Below are 20001 nucleotides of genomic sequence, written 5' to 3'. Positions count from 1 at the left end.
CTGGATGTCTGTCCCATGTATGGGACAGCATGCACAGGTTGCTACATATATGAGCTAATCTGACCCACAATTGGCAAAAAAAGTTGCATCATAAACCTGTCCGGTATTAGTACTTGTAAATTCCTTAGTTTTACTAACCGACTTCCAATGTGTGCAATGCCCACATGGCACACATCCTGTCAATAAATCCCCAGTCATGGTCCTCTGGGCCCCATCCCTGTTTGGCTGATGACTGTTTATAATGGCTCTCTCCTGCAGGAGAATTGACATCTCTCCTTTTAATATAGATGCTAAGAAATCATCTACCCTCAAGATATTCCAGTGTCTCTGAACTGTATCTAATAAGATGTCTGTATTGCGGCCATAAGTAGTCAAGAGCCGAAGATTGGGATTCTTATTAGTTGGTTTATCTTTATACTTAAGCGCATCCTGTCTATCCATTTTTGATGCCCAGTTGCTTGCACTTAAGACATGGCACATAGGATATCCTCTGTTGTGGAATCTGATGATGAGGTCATCCATATAGTGTATGACGTCCTCGGGCTCGGAGCATATCCTCTTCATTCATAAATATTGGGACCTAGGGATATTCTTGCATATGTTTGGAGGGTGAAAGCTGGAGGCATGGAGAAGGGAGTTGTACTGAGGGTACTTCCTATATACTTGGGTAGCTAAGGTGTGGGTCAGCATTCCTACTGACCAGCACATCCAAAAACGTGAAGTGCTGTGAGTGAAAAGTGGCTGTGAACTCCAAGTCCCATTTACTTTCACTTAAGTAGTTGACACATTCCCTCAAATACAACTCATCACTTCTCCATACCATCCAGCAGTCGTCCAAGAATCTTCTCCAGATATCAATTTCATTTAAGTATATGTTATGAAGAGGGTCATATATAATGAATTCCTCCACATATGCCATGAATAAATCAGCGCAGATGAGAGCAAATGATGCCATCCCCTGTATTTGCCAGAAGCACTCATCACCATAAAAGAAAACATTCTTGGTCAGGATATATTCTGCGAGCCTAATAATAAATGTATTCGTACCTGGTCTATATAGTTCAAACTTCTTAAGTCAATAATCAAGGGCCTCCAAACCTGCCCAATGAGGTATATTTGTATACAAGGCGGATACATCTAGGGTACATAGTAACCAGCCCAGTTCTAAATGGCTGTCGGCAATAATCTGGAGGAATTCAGTGGTGTCACGAAGTCTAGATCTTACCCATTGTAATAGAGGCCTGAGCTTTATAGATAAATATTATGATAGGGGTTCAAGTAATGGATCCCCTTCCTGAAACGATGGGCCTCCCAGGAGGATGCTCAGCATTCCTTATGAATTTTTGGGAGAAAATAAATGTATTGGCTAGAAGGGTTGTGTATAGTTAAGTGTTTGTATTCTTGTTCAGAAATACCTTCTTCCATAGCCTCCATCAGAAAGGACTTAATTTCTCCCCTAAATTTATGGGAGGGATCCAAAGACATCTTCATATAATACCTCGCATCTCCCGACTGCCTCAGAACCTCATTGTTGTATTGTTCCCAATTCATGACCACCACTGCTCCCCCCCTTGTCTGCAGCCAATATAACCAGGTCTTTATTGTTAAGCAAACCCATTAGAGCCTTCTGTTCCATCTTTGAGAGATTACTGGGTTTTGGTACGACTTCCTTATAGTTGTAATGCAAATCCTTGAGGACTGATGTCTGAAACATATGCCCATTAGGGTGCATGGGTGGACTGAACTTAGATTTACGATAAGTAAATTCCTCCTGCTTGCCATCACCATCTGAATCCTTAAAGAAACTTTTTAAGTTTAAAAACCTGCAGAATGCCATCACATCTTGTGCCAACTGATCTTCCGGCACAAAAAAAAAAACAGGGATAACATTTAATCCTTTGTTTAGTACCTTTATTTCAACATCCGTCAACTGTACATTGGAAATATTTAGAACATTGTTCAACACAGTTATGTCCGGGTCATAAGTCCCATTAATGTCTCCATCTGGCTTGTTTTTCCTATGTTTTCTACCCCCCCCCCCACCCAACCTGCCTTGATCTAAAGGGTGGGCTCTCTTAGAAAGCGGTGAATCCCCCTGGTGCTGTATATCAAGATCAGTGTTGGATGATGTCCATCCCCTGATGTTTCATTATTGGAGTGAAGGGAACTAGACCGCTTTAAAATGATCTGTTTTTCTGTGGGTTTGGAGGCCCTTGATTATTGGCTTAAGAAGTCTGAACTATCTAGACCAGGTATGAATATGTTCATTATTAGGCTCGCCGAATATATCCTGACCAAGAAGGTGTTCTTTCATGGTGACCAGTGCTTCTGGCAAATAAAGGGGATGGCGATGGGGACATCATTTGCCCCCATCTACGCTAATTTATTCAAGGCATATGTGGAGGAATTCATTATATATGACGCTCTTCATAACATATATTTAAATGAAATTGATACCTGGAGAAGATTCTTAGATGACTGCTAGATGGTATGGAGAAGTGATGAGTTGTATTTGAGGGAATTTGTCAACTACTTAAATGAAAATAAATGGGGCTTGAGTTCACAGCCACTTTTCACTCACAGCACTTCACGTTTTTGGATGTGCTGGCCAGTAGGAATGCTGACCACACCTTCGCTATCCAAGTATATAGGAATTACCCTCAGTACAACTCCCTTCTCCATGCCTCCAGCTTTCGCCCTCCACACATATGCAAGAATATCCCTAGGTCCCAATATTTACGAATGAAGAGGATATGATCCAAGCCCGAGGACTTCATACACTATAGGGATGACCTCGCCATCAGATTCCGCAACAGAGGATATCCTATGGGCCATGTCTTAAGTGCAAGCAACTGGACATCAAAAACGGATAGACAGGATACGCTAAACCAACTAATAAGAATCCTAATCTTCGTCTCTTGACTACTTATGGCCGCAATACAGACATCTTATTAGACATAGTTCAGAGACACTGGAATATCTTGAGGGTAGATACTTTCTTAGCATCTATATTAAAAGAGAGATGTCAGTTCTCCTTCAGGAGATGTAGGAATATAAATTCCCAGTTGAGCCATCATAAACATAGTTATCAGCCAAACAGGGATGGGGCCCAGAGGACCATGATTGGGGATTTATTGTCTGGATGCGTGCCATGTGGGCACTGCACACATTGTAAGTTTGTTAGAAAAACTAAGGAATTTACAGGTACTAATACCGGACAGGTTTATGATATAACTTTTTTTGCCAATTGTGTGTCAGATTGGCTCATATATTTAGCAACCTGTACATGCCATGCCTTTTACGTGGGACAGATATCCAGACCTCTGCGCATACACATCTCAGAACACGTGAGTGGTATTAGGAATAGGAAACCCACAATGACCTTACATAAACATACCATTAATCATCCCAATGCTATCTTTAGATTTACTATTATTGATAAAATATTAGGGAATAAATATTAGGGAATAAGAAAAACAAAGGAGGTTGTCATAGTCTTTTGGACTCCAAGGAAAAAAGGTGGCTCATAAAATTAGGTGCTTTGTTTTTACCTGGATTAAACGAACATTTATAATTAATTAACCAATGACATGGCTTATTGGTACAGCCATCAGGTATTTAAGCACAGTGCTTTATGGTTTAAACTTAACACTAAGGAAGACTGTTAAATTTTGTCAAGCTGAAACCTGTGCTTTTTTATATGTACCTGCTAAGCACCTAAACCAACACAAGACACCTCAAACATTCCATTAGCAAAAATATCCAAAGTCTTAGTAACCTTAGAGCTTTCAGTGTACTAGAGTAGCAATCATTCTACTCAGTCTTATATAAGCTCCTGAGAGGCGATCTTGGATTAGCCTTCCATGTTGTGAACATCCCCACACAATCTGAATTTCTTCACCTTAACAGCACCAAAAAGAAAGAAAAAAAGTGCCACTTTGGACTCCTAAACCTATATTGTCACATTAACAATACCAACTGACGTAAGACACCTAAACTAATATAGCCCCCGCCAAACATATGCAGGAAATCAGGATGTGAACTCTAGGACTGCAGGCTGCTTGCCAAAACCACCCTGAAGAGAGTTTTAGGATGTTCAAGCAGTAAGTCAGTCCTGTCAGATCAGAAAGCCTAATAAAAAGTACCATAAACTCAAAGAGGTGTTCAAGTCCAACAAAGACCTCTCTCGAACACCTGCACTACACCTCAAGCAACACATAGCCCTTCAAAACCCACACCAACACCCACACATAGCAACACTAAACCCACACATGCGGAGACCCTTAACATTAACCTGCCCAAGCAGCAAGGACCTCCGAAGCTGAAACACAAACACCAGTCACAACGAAAGTGACACATAGCTCACAACACCAGTGTGCCACCCAACAGCCCCTAAGGCAAGACAACGTACCCAACACTTTAGTCATAGGTGACTCTATAGTCAGGCACACTGATGTCCCACGCACCAGGCTGAACAAGGAGAAAATTACACAGTCAGCTGCCTGTCGGGTGCCAGGATCCGCCACATAACACACACACTCAAGTCACTCCACAACAAGTACAAATATGACTCTGTCATTATCCACGTTGGAATGAATGAATTGAGACGTATCTCCCTGGACTGCATAAAGAGAGACATGGAAGAGATCTCGGACCATGTGGCCCAGGCAGGTATGACCCTAGCCAGAACACCACAGTATAAGGACAAAATGATTGACTTCAACAATTGGCTAAGCTTCTGGTGTCATTCAAAGGGGATCCAGTATCCATCTGCCTGGGACGATATGATCGACAAACCCCGATGCTTTACCAGATATGGCCTGCACCTGTCACCCCTGGGATTCAGGTTACTGGCTAAAGCTCCTGCCACCCCTATAGTCCCTTTTTTAGTCAAGGTTCACAAGGACAAAACCACCACAGTAACGGATACAAGCATGCAAAATCTGAAGGCAATGCTACTCAATGCTAGAAGTCTAAACCTCAAAATGCACTCTCTCGAAGTACTCCTAAAAATGGGGAACATCGATATCTGTGCAGTAACTGAGACCAGGTTCAAGGCTCCAGAGAGCACCCCTGCAATATCAGGCTACAACTCTTACCACACTTTTCGGCCACCAAACCAAGACCAAAACACTAAAGGTGGAGGAGTGCCAATATTCACCAAGAATATTCACACCTCCAGGCTAGTTGCCCAACACAAAGCATCTGAAATTCTCCACGTGCAACTAACACTAGGTAAGACTGCAATCCAAATTGTATCTTGCTACAGATCCCCCACCATGCCCCAAGATTCACACTACACCTTTCTAAACATACTGGAAAATATTAAGATACAACCAAACACCCTAATACTGGGTGACTTCAACTACCCTGCCATTAACTGGGAAAACTACTCGGGTACCAACACCTTTTCCCAACGGTTCTTGGAATTCATAAATTCCAACATCCTGGATCAACTAATCCATTGTCCCACCAGGGGCTCCAATATCCTAGACCTGTTCCATTACCAACATAGGAGATAAATGCTCCATACCAGTGGTCACCCCCTCATTGGTCAGGTCTGACCCATAAGCAAATCACCCTTGACATCCACATCCCCCCCCCCAGTAAAGAAACCTCTGTAAAAAAAACTTCTCCAAAGCCAACTTCATGCTACTCAAGTCTGAAGTGACAAACTTCATGACACCCATGCAGACGGAAGCTGAAAGATTGATGCTGAATCCTACAGTAAGGCACTGTATGATCACATCCACTCGTGCATGAATCCTGCCATCCCAAATAGAACCAAGATGCTCTCCTCCAAAAAAAGGAAGCCAATCTGGTGGTCCCCTGCCATAAACAAACAAACTATACAACAGAAGAAAACTGTTGCAAAAAAGAGAAAAATCCCAGGATGCAAAAAACTCCCTTACCAGCCTCAGTAAGAAGCAGAGATCCCTTAAAATCCTCCAAATCTAGTTACGAAAATAAAACTGTCAAAGATTCCAAAGATAACCATAAGGCATTCTATAGTTATGTCAAGAATCTAAATGGCAATGCTCAGATGTGCTCTGAGCTACAACAGAATGGCATTAAATATACTGATCCCATGGATATTGCCAATATCCTGGCAGATCGATTTAGTGCCTACTTCACCCCCCTCTCACCCCTAAAGGGCCCATCTCAATACCAAAAGATTGCCAAATTCCGATAATCACGGCCACACAGGTAGAAACCACACTCTCCAAAGCTAAGAATACAGCATCCATGGGACCAGATGACATCCGGGGCTGTGTACTACATGAACTACAAAATGAATTGGCACCTCACCTAAGTGTCATGTTTAATCATAGCCTCACCTCAGGCTTCGTGCCCACTGAGTGGCGCACAGCTACAATTATACCACTCCACAAGGGGGGATACACCTGGGATCCCGGGAAAGCACAGTTGTGTACACTTACCATAAATGTAGATGTTCAAGTGTATCCACTGTTGCAGTCATCACATTTGGGTTATCTGCTTGCAGTTGGGCCTGATTATCAAAGTCTTGGGTCCTGTGTCAGTTGCGGTCTCATTTTCCATGACGTCAGGTAGTCGGGGTATAAAGCTTGTAGCTGAAGCCATTACATCAGTTTTTCTTGCCCCAGATGTCAGGTGCCCCCCCTAATGGGAAGCAATTAAATATATATATGCAAGGTTATACCTCCAACAAAAAAGCAAATACACCAAAAAGCTTTTAAGCATAGTAAAGGAGACTTAGAGGTATAGCCAAAATAAGTCAGGGGGCTGGAGGGATGGTAACCAGGACTGCAACAGTGAATACACTCAAACATCTATATTTATGGCAAGTGTACACAACTGCACTATGTTCTTCGTGTTTCACTGTTGCAGTCATCACATTTGGGTATATTCCCAAAGCTAAGGATGGGAGGAGGCATTTAGATAGCATTTGGACCAACTATAAGGCCCTGCAAGACTGCAGGGGCAAAGCCAGCTCTGGATTTAGAGAAAATTGGCAAATGGTAATGCTTGGTGAAAGTATGTACAGAACTCCAGGTAGCAGCTTCTAGGATGTCCCTGGTAGGGACACCTCTGAGAAAGGCCCTGGTTGAGTGTGGTCTTATCCCCTGTGGGGTAGATTTTCCATTGTGCTTATAACATGCAATGGCCTATCCATTTAGAAATGGTTTGCTTTAAAATGGCCTTTCCCTCTGGCCCTGCAGCAAATGCCACCAGCAGTTCAGATTTCCTTTGAGGTTTAGTCCTGTCCAAGTTCAATCTAAAGTTGTTTGTGTACATCTAAGGAGTACAGTATCTGTTCCCCTTTGTTCTGTGTATTAGAAAAGAAGGCTGGCAAATGAATGGACTGATTAAGACCCACACTGGATAATAACTTGGGCATGAAGGAGGGATTGGTCCTGAGGGACACCCTGTCCACATAAAAGATGATGAAAGGCTCCACTGCCATAAGGGTCTGTAATTCAGATACCCTTCTTGCTGAAGTGATTGCTAAGAGGAAGGCTGTTTTCCAAGAAAGGTATTTTAACTCTGCACTTGCAGCTGGCTCAAAAGTAGGTAGAGTGAGTTTTTCCCATACAAAGTTAAGGTCACAGGCTGGAGTTGGGGCTCTCCTGGGTGGTCTTTAATTTTTGGCTCCTCTGAGGAACTGCTTGAGCAGTGGATGAGAGAAGAGGGGTGGTTTTGTGTTGTAATGAGCTGAAATGGCTGAGGCATGAATTTTGATGGAGGAAAAAGAAAGGCCCTTGTGAAGCATCTCAGCTAAGTATTGAAGAATCCGAGGTAAATTGGGCACTGCTGTGCCCATCCCTTGAGTTTGGTTCCAGGAACAGAATCTTTTCCATTTTTAAGCATAAAATTTTCTAGTGCTAGGCCTCCTTGCCTCCAAAATGACATCCAACACTTGTTTGCCGAGGGATGGTAATGGAGAGATTAGGTAATTATCCAAGCTGCCAGGTTCAGGGTTTGAAGCTGAGGATGCAGAATCTGGCCCTCCTGCTGGGACAGCAGGGTAGGGGTCTGAGGTAAATGCCATGGAGCCAGTAGTGACACACTGCGCAAGAGTGGGAACCAGTGTTGGCGTGGCCAGTCTGGTGCAATCAGTATCAGCCTTGATTTGTCCTGTTTGATCTTTAGTAGTACTTTGGAGAGGAGAGGCAGAGGAGGAAAGGCATAAACTGATAGATTTTTCCAGTTAAAGACAGGGCATCCACTTTCCAAGCTTGTTTGTGGGGAGTACTTGTGCAGAATTTGTCCAATTAGTAGTTCTGGGGGGGGGGGGCAAATAGGTCTATATCTGGGCTCCCCCATTTGTTTATCAACATGTTGAAATTCAAGACAGGGCATCCACTTTCCAAGCTTGTTTGTGGGGAGTACTTGTGCAGAATTTGTCCAATTAGTAGTTCTGGGGGGGGGGGGGCAAATAGGTCTATATCTGGGCTCCCCCATTTGTTTATCAACATGTTGAAAGTCTCTGGTTCCAGTTTCCACTCTTGTGGGTCCATGAGATTTCTGCTTAATTCATCTGCCAGTGTATTTAGCTTTCATAGGTTCATAGGTTGGTACTAGGCTATCAACCCTAGGGCCTATACAAGCCTAGCCATAACAATTCCCTGGCTATTTCTTCCCACAATATTTACTTTCCTGGACCCCTGTCTAGCAGGGCGACTGATGTGATCCCTGGGGTGAATTTCCTTTCTCCCATCCAATCGTCAAGGTTCCTCTTAAAGAGGTCCAAAGAGGCACTCTGCTTGACATGTATGGGCAATCTATTCCAGAGTCTGGGGAGTCTCTGGGTCAGGAACCTATCCCTCCAGCATGTTTTGTTTATTGTGATGACAAGGTTTAGATCCCTGGAGCGTGTAGCTCTGAGGGATTGGGATTTCTTTAAGTGTAGCATGTCCAACAGCTCTGGGTTTGACATGGCCTTGTATGTTAAGCAGAGATCGCCTCTGAGTAGACGATATAGTATAGCTGGAGTTTTTTAAGGTGGTCAGCGTAGGGCATCTGCTTTAGGCCTGTGATTCTTTTAGTGAGGTATTTCTGAGGCCTTTCCAGTTGTTGCAGATGTCTTGAGAGGTACATACCAAATGGGGCGTTGTATTCTATAATGGGTCTAATGAGGGACGAGTACAGTGGGGCAATGACCTCCTTTTTTCTGGATGAAAAGCCCTTTGTGATGAGGTGTGGCAGGAACTGAGCCTGTAGATGCACTTGGTAGCTCAAGGCTGTGTTCCACAGAACCATGGCTAGTCTGCAGAGGGGGTATGAATGGGTACCCCCCCTGCTTGTTTATGTACCAGATAACAGTGGTGTTGTCCGTATTTACCATTAATTGTCCTGGAAGAATGCGGTCCTTGAAGGCTGTCAGAGCGCTCTGTAAAGCTAACATTTCTTTTTGATTGATATGCAGGTGCATTTGACTTGGGTTCCATTTGCCCTGAATGCACTTCCCAACCAAGTGAGCACCCCCCATTCACAGTCTGATGCATCTGTTAGGGTTTGGGTGGCAGGGTGTAGAGCGAATGGTAGTCCTTAGTTTTGGTGGCAGGCCTCTGCCCACCAAAGGAAGTAGCTGTAAACAAGGTATGAAGGAATCATTGCTTCTAGATCCTGAGAATGCTGACACCATATGCTTTTTAGATACCATTGCAGTTTCCTCAAATGCAGTCTTGCATATGGAATTAGGAGAATGCAAGAGACCATGAACCTCAAGGCTCGCAGCATTTGCCCTGCAGATAGCACGTTTTTTGTGGCCATCAGTTTGAAGTAAGTTGTCAAATGAATTTGTTTCTCTGGTCTGAGGAAAGCCATCTGGGAAGTTGTGTTCAAGCTTACTCCCAGGGATATAATTTGTTGACAGGGTACAAGATGCAACTTCTTTTCGTTTATGGTGTACCCCAGACAAGTTAGTACCTTTTGTACAAATGCCAGATGATTCAAAAGTATGTCCTAGCTTTCAGCCTGAATTAGACAATCGTCCAGGTATAGGTATATTTGAATATTTCTTTGCCTACAAAAAGCAACGACTGGAGCTAGGCACTTTGTGAATATCCTGTGAGCAGTAGATAAGCCAAAGGCAGTGCAGAGAACTGATAATGCATGTAGCCTGCTTTGAAGCAAAGGTATCGTCTGCAAGATTCCCTGATTGAGATGTGCAGTTAGGCTTCCTTTAGATCCAGTGTTGCCAACCAGGCATCCTTGCCTAGAATAGGAAGCAACTGGTGAAGGGTTAGCATCTTGAATTTTGGGATCACCAAAAAGGTGTTTAGAATAGAAAGGTCCAGGATAGGACGCCATGAGTTTTCTTTTCTGGGTACCAGGAAAAGTCTTGAGTAGAAACCTTGTCCCTTTTCCTCTTCTGGTACAGTTTGAATAGCCCTTATGCTAAAGAGAGAGAGTACTTGCTTTTGAGCCTCTGCCCACTGATTTGGGGGTAGATCTGGCCAACCGTTTGGGGTTGGTAATGTGTGGAAGTGAAATCTGTATCCTTGGGAAACTATATTTAAAACCCATTTGTCCTGGGTAATGAGTTCCCAGTCTTTTGCCTGCAGAGCAATCTTTCCCCCTAAAGGAGCAGTCAGTTGAGAAGGGCTTGGAAGTTTTAAAGTCAAGTCATTGAGACAGTTTACCATAGGGGAGCATCTTACTACTCCCTGATTTGGAAGTGGGAGCTCCCCACTGCTTAGCCCTGTGAGTACCCTGGGACTGAAGCCTGGGTGTTGTGCTGGTTTTGGGTTTGGGCTGAGAAGGCCTGGAAGAGGCAGGAAAGCATCAATTCTTAGAGGGTCAATGACTACTAAATCTTGGAGGCTGTACTTGTAGAAAATCTTTAACAGTTTGCATAGATTTAGCTTTTTCCTCCATCTTTTTAAGTTGTACTTCTGCTTTGTTGCCAAACAGGCGTTCCTGATTTCAGAGAGCATCCAGCAATTTAGCTTTTACATGATCTGGCAAAGATTGCTCCTTAAGCCAAGCATGCCTTCTAAGTACAGACCCAGTGACAGCAGCCCTGCAAGATGCCTCTAGTGAATCAAAACCACATTGCAAAGTATGTTTTCCAACTTGTTCAGCAGAATGCATTAAATCCTGTAAATCCTTATTTTTAGCACAGTCAGGAATCAACATTTTCTGTTTAAGCAATCCAATAATATGCTGTTGATACTTTAAAATATGAAACTGGCAGTTTAAGGCCCTAATAGCCAAGGTTGCAGAACTGTATACCTTCTTACCCTATCTATCCACCGCCCTGGAATCTCTATCAGAGGGGGGGGGGGTAGGATTTTTGGCAGTAGTAGCCTCAATTCCCTCGGGTCCCTGTGAAACAGTCTCAGGATCTGCAGTAGGATTTTTAAAAAGGAACTTATGAGAATCAGGAACCCTGTAATATCTATCAGGTTTTCTGGGAGCAGGAGGTAAGGAGTCAGGGGCCAAGCTAGATTCCGAAAAGGCATCATCAACAATGTCTCGTACAAGGGGGGGTGGCTAAAGGCCTGTGCTGGGGCAGGAGTAAGAAATCCCTAAGCCTCTTTCTAGAATCAGAGTAATCCTGGCTTTCCCAGTGAAAATGCTCCCTAAGAGTATGCAAAGTTTCACCAAAAGAGAAATCCTCTGGAGGGGAAGCAGAGGGAATAGAGTCCTCTGCGCATCAGAATCCTCATAGTAGATAAGAGTAAATCCTGGTCAGAGGAAACAGAAATTTCAGAATCCTGACAGAAGTATCATAAGCAAATTCAGTCCTAGGTCTTGGGGGAAGGTTGGCTTCCCCTGATTAAAGTAATAAGGTCTTCAGCCATTTTTATCATTTGTTTTTTAGACATAGAGGCCTGACCATGCAGTCTGGGGGCTAGTTTTCGAGGCATGGTTTGAGTTTTAGGCCTTGAAGAAGATGGCGTTGGTTTAATATGCAAGTCAGTAGGCCTGATTACACCCTCAGAAGCCGGTGCCTGAACAGCAGCTCCAGACCCATCCAAGGTAGAGACATCCGCAAGTTCCACAGTTGAAGCATCTCGCAGCATACCGGGCTCCGAATGGGTCTCAGTTGGTTTGAAGAAGTTTATGTATATTATATAAACGAAAGCGCTAACCTAAAAACCTTTTTTTGTGTCCAGTGTGATGCTTTTTTCTTCTTTTTTTTCCTTTTTATTTTTTATTCAGTTTTTGCTTTGCACTCGTTTGTTTGGGGTCTCAGTAGAGGCCTGTGAACCTGAAGTAGCAGGTATCAGGGGCTGCGAAAGCACCTCACTGAGTACCAACAAACTGGCGACTAGCTTAACAGAAGCATCATTGTCAGCTTCGGACTATGCAGTCTGTCTCTGTCTTTATCTTTACATTTTTTCGTAATGTCGGTAGTCGGATGGCTTACCGAAGCCATTTCTGGAGAATTGAACTGAGTACCAAAATAGTTAGATGCGAAAATGAACAGACTATGAATAGTTTGAGGATTGAATAAGACACAAAACCAACAGCGAGGGATGTTGTGTTCTGGGCCTAAGCAAGGAATGCAGTACAAATAAAAATCTTTTTGAGGTATTTGCTTTCCACAAGTAATACAATTGTTAACTTTTGCTGACATTGGTTTAGAGCAAGAAAAAGGATCCCCAATGGGGTACTTAGCTTTTTTAAAGACTTCGGATCTGAAACTCGAAAACGAACATTTCAGGAGTCGGCCGACTGGCACTTGCGAATTGCTTCTGCTTCGGGCACCGCACGACAAGTAAGACTGATGTAATGGCATCGGCTGCATGCTTTATACCCCTGACTACCTGACGTCATGGAAGGTGAGACAGCAACCGAAGCAGGACACAAGACTTTGATAATCAGGCCTACTGAGGGCTACCTGCAAGCAGATAACCGAAATGTAATGACTGCAACAGTGAAATATGAAGAACATCCTCATCACCACCACAGTCCAAGCCCAACAGAGAGAGCGTCATGTGCCCTTCAAAGCTCCGACAAGATCATGCAAGGGCCTTCATGAGTATATAAATCAGTAAATGGTGGCTAAAGCAAAGCAGAGGCCTCATGTTGCAGTGTGAGTGTAAGTGAGTGTGAGTGTGAGAGAGTGAGAGTGTGAGAGAGTGTGAGAGAGAGTGTGTGTGTGTGTGTGTGTGTTGCACACATGTGCATCTGTGTACACACACATGGCTGCACAAAATAAGGCACAAAAGGAAGAATGGACTGCCAGCAAAACAGACTCTGGCATCGAACAGAAAGAACTCATGGTGAAATCCTGCAACTATAACTAGCTTCCACCAATAACTGCAAAAATGCCAGAGCTATCATGGTTAGGCTATTGATTCTACTGTGGACTCAACCCAATGGAATGGATTCTCCTCTGTAAAGACTGACCACCTGTAGGCTTGTGGAGAAATCTTCAGACTTCTTGACCTAAAGCACTCCAGATCACTATCCAGACAAGTCAAGTGATTACCCCTGAACTGAAGGTGTTCATGCGGGTCCCTATCAGATTACTGAAGTTTCAAAACTCAAATTCATATGGTCAGAAGCATATGACCGAAGTCTTGGAACTTCAAATGGTTTGCATGGAGACTGCTGTACATCACAGAATGGGAAATTTGCCCTTTTTTCAATGTAGCAAGATCTTGGAGTTGGTATATTTAATTTACAGGTGGTATGGGGGTGCAGGGGGGCTTGCCCCCCCCCCCTTGCATAAATGTAAAAATAGAAAAATGTTTTTATTTTGTTGTAAATGTTCAAAGTTACAAAACTTATCTCGGCCACATGAATTTTGAATTTATGGTACTTTGAAAATTTGACAGACCCGCTCAGGCAGGGCACAAAAAAATCCAAATACATTTGCTATCAGAAGCTTGTGGGCATAAATCTCCCAAGGCCTCTTGTCTATTATTTAAAAACAAATGGACCAGAAAAAGAAGTGACCTCCCATTAAGCAGAAGAACTGAAGCTGAAACAAGAGAATGCTACACTTACTGTAGGGATTTGTGCCAGTAATCACATCAGTATATTTAACAGAAGAAAAAAAAAAACTACATGGAATTTTTGAAGTCTGCCAAAGGCCACCAATCTTTGCAAAGGCAGTAAAGTCCTATGGTTATGACTGTTCTGCCCTGATGACTCTCCCAAAGTTAGATAACCAGTTCAAATCAAGAATCTGATCTGCTGGCATGCTAAACAGAGATGTAAATTTCTCGTTTCCTCAAAATGATCCAATGACATTCTAAAGACAGACGTAGTTTTCTTGTTTCCTAAAAACTCATCTAATTCACCAGCAGTCAGTAAGGACAACGGCGATTGTAAATAAAACTATCTTGCTTACCCATGCGAGAAACTGGTGTCATGGGGGTTGGGGGATGCTTCTGCAGTATATTAGCCCGAGATTTTTCTGGTGGTCCACCAGGTGCTGAGCCAACCTGTGGTGCACCTGGAGTGGCTGCATGACCAACACCTTGAGCTTGTACAACACCTGAAGATGGATTCTGTGGTGTTGATGCAGTTTGAAATGGTTTAGCTGCAGAACGCTGACGAAGTTCTAAAAGAAAGCATACAATTAAGAGAATTTAAGTCTGCACAAGTTCAACAGTTTCTTGCTTATGTAAACAGTTACTCAGTATTTACTTTAGCTTTCATTGTCTTTAACATTAGATAAGCCATCAAAAATGTACTGGATAGTAAATATTCAGATTCACATCAAAGTATTAACTTATACATTTTCAACTAGTATTTCACATTTTTTTCTTCCCAATAAATAAGACAAACATAATGAAATACTTATCATTTTAAGTTCCTACTACAAACTCCAAATAGTGCTGGGTGTTAACTTCCTCACACAGAAAGATTTTTAGTTATTTCTATTTTAAGTTAATATTCACCTCTGGGATTCCTAATGGTTCCCTTAAGTTCTTTATAAGTTTCCAGAAGAGACCACCACCAACATTCTAGGATAAATGGTCGGTTTAAAATAAACTCACGAAATAATAAAATGAAATAAAAACAAAAATAAACAAACCAATACACAGCCATGAAACTGCAGTTTATTAAATGGTTAGCGCTTTCACAGGTACACAACAAGCTTCATCAGACCAAAACAGAAAAAAAGACAATGATTTAAAACAAACACCAACAGAAGCAATAGTTCAATCACAAATGCTGAAACATCACCAGTAGCAATGTATCTAACTAGCCTAGTGAATCCTATCTTAAACATACATACAAAGTATTTGAGGTGCAACTTCATACAACCGAGCACTGTTATATTGCTAGGCATAAAAAACTGTATCACTTACAATATTGTTCATACTTTTTGTCTAATAACACGCACCTAATCATTCACTCAAAACATTAAAGAATGCATACTTATACAAATAGTGTGCATGGCTGATCTAAAAGTCAAAATCAAACAACACCTAAATTATATGTTATCCATTGTTTAAATATATCTAACTAGGATGGAAAATATACAACTAAACATCCTACTGGGACAGAGCGTGAACATCGTAAGCTAAACCAACATTCTATAAATATATATATATTTTTAATGTATTTATATATATATATATATATATATATATATATATATATATATATATATATGTGTGTGTGTGTGTGTGTGTGTGTGTGTCCCCTTCAAAACATCTAAAACCCATGACATCTAATTTCATAACATTGAGACCAGAATATCTAAAACCCATAACACTGAATTTCATAACATCTAACAGTACAATTCACATGAAAACAACATCCCCTCCACATATAACGACATACGACACCAACCTACCAAACACACTTTTTACTACGTTTTTGCAGGGGGGCTTGATACAGTGGGGTTAGGAAATTAACTTTTAAACTGTAGTGCGATCTTGGGAGTTGGTATATTTAATTTACGGGGGCTTGCCCCCCTTCAGAAACGTAGTAAAAAGTGTGTTTGGTAGTTTGGTGTCGTTATATGTGGAGGGGATGTTATTTTCTTGTGATTTGTAGTGTTAGATGTTATGAAATTCGATGTCATGGGTTCAGTGTTATGAAATTAGACATTATGGGTCTCAGATGTTTCACAGTAGACATATATATATATATTTTTTTTTTTTTTTTAATCAACTAACATACACAGACTAATATGTTCAACAGTGCAATCAACTAAGACAGCCCCCTGGATTCACTAATCTTCCGTGCAGGACTAAAGCGCCTGTGTAGGAGGACGGCAGCAGGCCATGCATATTAATGAAGGTGCGCTGCCTGACCTCCTAGGCTTACATGGAGCATGTATGAGTGCAGGGTGTGTGTCTGAGAGCAGAGCTCTCAGAATAAGCATGCCCCCGCAATGTTGAACAGCACAAAATGGAAATAAATGAGCGAGACCGGTCATACGTGTCCGCATATCCCCACCAATGGTCCCCCATGTGTACAACAACAACAGGACATATAAATCAAAAGAAGAAACCCCTTTTATTTTTTTTAAAACTCAGAGTAAAGCTAACCGTAGGTGCAAGGGTGTGCCCACTGCTTAGCTACAGTTAAAGCAACTTAAAAGGCTGAAGAGAATAACAAGGAAGATATATGCAAATGAAGCAGCACAGCAATAGTGCAAATGGGCAGAGCATTCGCCTAATGAGCAGGCATTCCCGGTTTGAGTCCCACTGCAGCACAGTCTATTTTACATGACAAAGCATGGTATAACCAATATTTTTATTGCAAAACCCACTAAATAACATATATATATGAACTGGAGTACTGCAGAAAATGCACATGTGAAAAGTCAGTATCATAATGAATAAGGTAGTAGTAAGCAGGTGTAAGCACAGATAAGCACTACTAAGCATGTTTAAGTGCGCTTGTGCGGGGAACGCACTGCTACACAGATTAAGCAAAGGAGAAGCTAACTGGGTGTAAGAAACTGTGACCAGAAGTTAGTAATGCTTACGTCCGCACAATCCCGCTTACAACTGCTTTGAAGTGCCTTAATCACACTGTATCCAATGGGCCTTGTTCCGCCCAAACAAAATAAACAGCCATGTAGGTCTCGAACTCAGGACCCTGTACACCATATTCCCAGTAGCTATCCACCAAGCCATCACAGAAGTACAGAAGAATGAGTAAGTAGTAAACATGTCCTCACCATAGTATAACCAAACTGAACCTGTGAAAGGCATCAGTATACAGTCATATGTGCCATAACAGACTACATAACATAAATGTGTGAACTGGAGTACAGCAGTAATCCCAGAAATGTGGTGTACTTGTAATACACTGTCGAATTCCCCAATAAAACACAAGAACCCCACAGAGTGTACGTACACATCTATCAGGGATACAAGGCATACATATAAGGTGTAACGAATAACAACATAATGCCAAAAAGGCATTATAATGAATGCCAACTGTAGGCAACACCAAGCATTACACAGGCCAGCGTAGGAGTGTGGGCAATGTGTACACCAGCTAACTCTTTGTGCCCAGTGGTATACCCTTTAAACAATGGCAACCTTAGGTAAGAAGGTTTGCCAATAGCTTAGCCTTTTCAAAACCGGCTAATCAAGGAAAAGTGTGGGAAATCGGCACTACTTAAACCCAAGAGGCGTGAATACAGCTCATAACCGGTTGTAGCTTCCCCTTGCAGGCACTATGGCAGTAAGGGGAGAAGGAGTGTTCTTCCGGGTGCAGCGCATCCAGGAGTCCAAGGTCATGGCTGGACTCCTAGTTAAAGACCATGCACAGAGACTGCTGCAGGGCTATTACCAGGGTTCCCAATATAAGGCGGAGGCCTGGGACCATCTCGCCCGCAACCTCACCAGTGCCACTGGCATAACCCGAACTGGTAAGCAGGTCAAGCACCACTATGTTGACCTGAAGCGGCGGAAGAGGGGCCTCTTGGAGGAGTGGCTCCAAGAGGCTAGAGCATCAGGGGATGTCCCAGCCGTGTTTAAGTAACAGTCCAATACCTGTTTAATAATTGCCAGCTCAGGTATATCATGGATAGGTATGGCTAAATATTACTCTCATGTCCCCCAGAGCTGCAATGGAGCGGGCTGCGAACCAGGAGGCCCACATCTGCCGCCTGGCGTGGTTGTGATGCGAGGCAGGTCAGTAATACTCGTGCTTTTACTGTCATAGGAAATAAAAATAAAAGTAGTAGTAAATTAATTGCTAATATAAAACCTGTATTGTTCAAGGCAAGTACTGTATACACTAGAGAATATGGCAGGAAGAGTCTCATAGTGTTAGTATGGCAATAAAAGTGTTAATACCCTGACAAAACAGGTCTAACTTCTGGACTGTATGTGTATAATCTGGTATCATATGGTAATGTAGATTTGCAATCATGTAATAGTACTGTAGTATTAAGCACCGTTACCCACACCATGCATCATAAAGTGAATGTGTAGGAATGCCTGTATATGACAGGTGTATTCCCAGAGGCCATTTGGTACAACTGAGAGACGCAGACAGTAAACACGGGAAATGCAGACAACAAAACCCAAACAGCACATGCAACTAATATATGAACTGTTTTATTAGCACACACAGCCACGGTTTGAATCCTGCCAGTGGTAGTAGTCTGCATACAGAATTACACACCACAACTGTACAGATATGTCCAGACTGTTTATTAAAGAGGCCCATATCTAATGTCTATCAACCTGTACCCTGGGAAATCAGTGGGATGATCCCAGACGTATTGGCAGCAAACAGGAAATACAACTGATTGACACATCTATGACAATACCTTATGTGACTAAGAAGTCACACATGTCCCATTTACACCCCAACCTGTTAAGCTGTGGTCAGTTTGTGTACAGTAACAGAGTGAGATGTATTTGCGTAATGCTAATGTGTAATCTAGAAGCTTGTGTGGCAACAGTCAGGTAGTGCTAACAAATATTGCTCCCACAATACAATGGATACGAACACTGTGCTGTGAAATGCAGACCAATATAACCTGTACTGGTACCATCCACCCTGGTATTGTAGGGGACCGCGAGTGTTGCAGTTTCTCTGAATAATAAAGTATCACTGGTCACTGTCACCCACACTGTGCTACATAATATAACTGTGTAGGAAAGCATGTATATGTGTGTCAGGTCACTAAAGGTGGAAGAGGGCAATATTCTAGATATGTTCAGGCATACCAGCATGTGGTCAACACATGGCCAGAGTCTGTGCAGAAAGAGTTGGATAGCATAGTGCAAAACATCAAGTGGGCTTCCGATATCCAGCCGTATGTGTACAAACAGTCAGTGTTAACAAACATTCCCTCCACAGGTACACCAGGTAAGAGGTGTATAAGGCAGGTAAAACCGGTTCATGTGTAATGATGTTGACATCCATATCAGTATCCATGATGTTGACATCCATATCAGTATCCAATATAGGTCTATAACGTAGTGTAGTAAAGACTTGTAAGGTACAGATAACAGCACTGACTAGGAAAGTAATGTGGAGTACAGGAATATACTACTTGTTATTTGACATCTTTCTCTCCCCCCCACCTTATCTCCAACAATAATCAACATACCCACCCCAGCTGGTATGTACCGACTCTGAAAATGGCCAATCATTTGATAAATATTCTAATGGTTCCCATGCATGTGCCATACTGAATTATTCCAACATTATTGGCATGGTGCCATCAACATACCTGCATGCTGTTATTACCATTGTGGTTCCATATATGCATGTGTTCTCTTTGCTATGCAACTGTTCCGTATATGGTGTCTGGGTTAATGGGTGTTCTCTTTGCTATGCAACTGTTCCGTATATGGTGTCTGGGTTAATGGGACTATCTATGCATCCTGTTATACCTAATCCTGGAATGTGTTTATAACTAACCCATATATGATACTGAAATCAAAACACGATAACACGCTTGGGAAGGCCGGTCCCAGTGAAGCCACCTGTCCCACCTCAGCTGGCCGAGGCACCGAGCATCAGCATATGTTTGGGGTCCAACCCCGCAACTCCCTGTCCATTGGTCCTGCACCACCTTCGGGTGGAACCGCCTCAGGGGATGGGGCTCACCCCCCCAAT

At 42.6% G+C, this 20001-nt stretch overlaps 1 protein-coding gene across 1 annotated transcript in view; it reads right to left on the bottom strand.

Moving 5' to 3' along the window:
- The window catches only part of LNPK (lunapark, ER junction formation factor), a gene marked incomplete in the record, with an annotated part of 488987 nt that overhangs the window by 272790 nt on the left and 196196 nt on the right, over positions 1 to 20001 (bottom strand). Inside the window, 1 exon segment of the mRNA XM_044075445.1 lies at positions 14297 to 14509. Coding sequence (XP_043931380.1) covers positions 14297 to 14509 — 213 coding nt within the window.

Source organism: Protopterus annectens, chromosome 6.part1 (genome assembly GCF_019279795.1).
Source record: "Protopterus annectens isolate FY-2018-M chromosome 6.part1, PAN1.0, whole genome shotgun sequence".
NCBI classification, from domain to species: domain Eukaryota; kingdom Metazoa; phylum Chordata; order Ceratodontiformes; family Protopteridae; genus Protopterus; species Protopterus annectens.
Note: the sequence above shows the minus strand (reverse complement) of the source record. Positions and strands in the feature narration are given on the sequence as shown.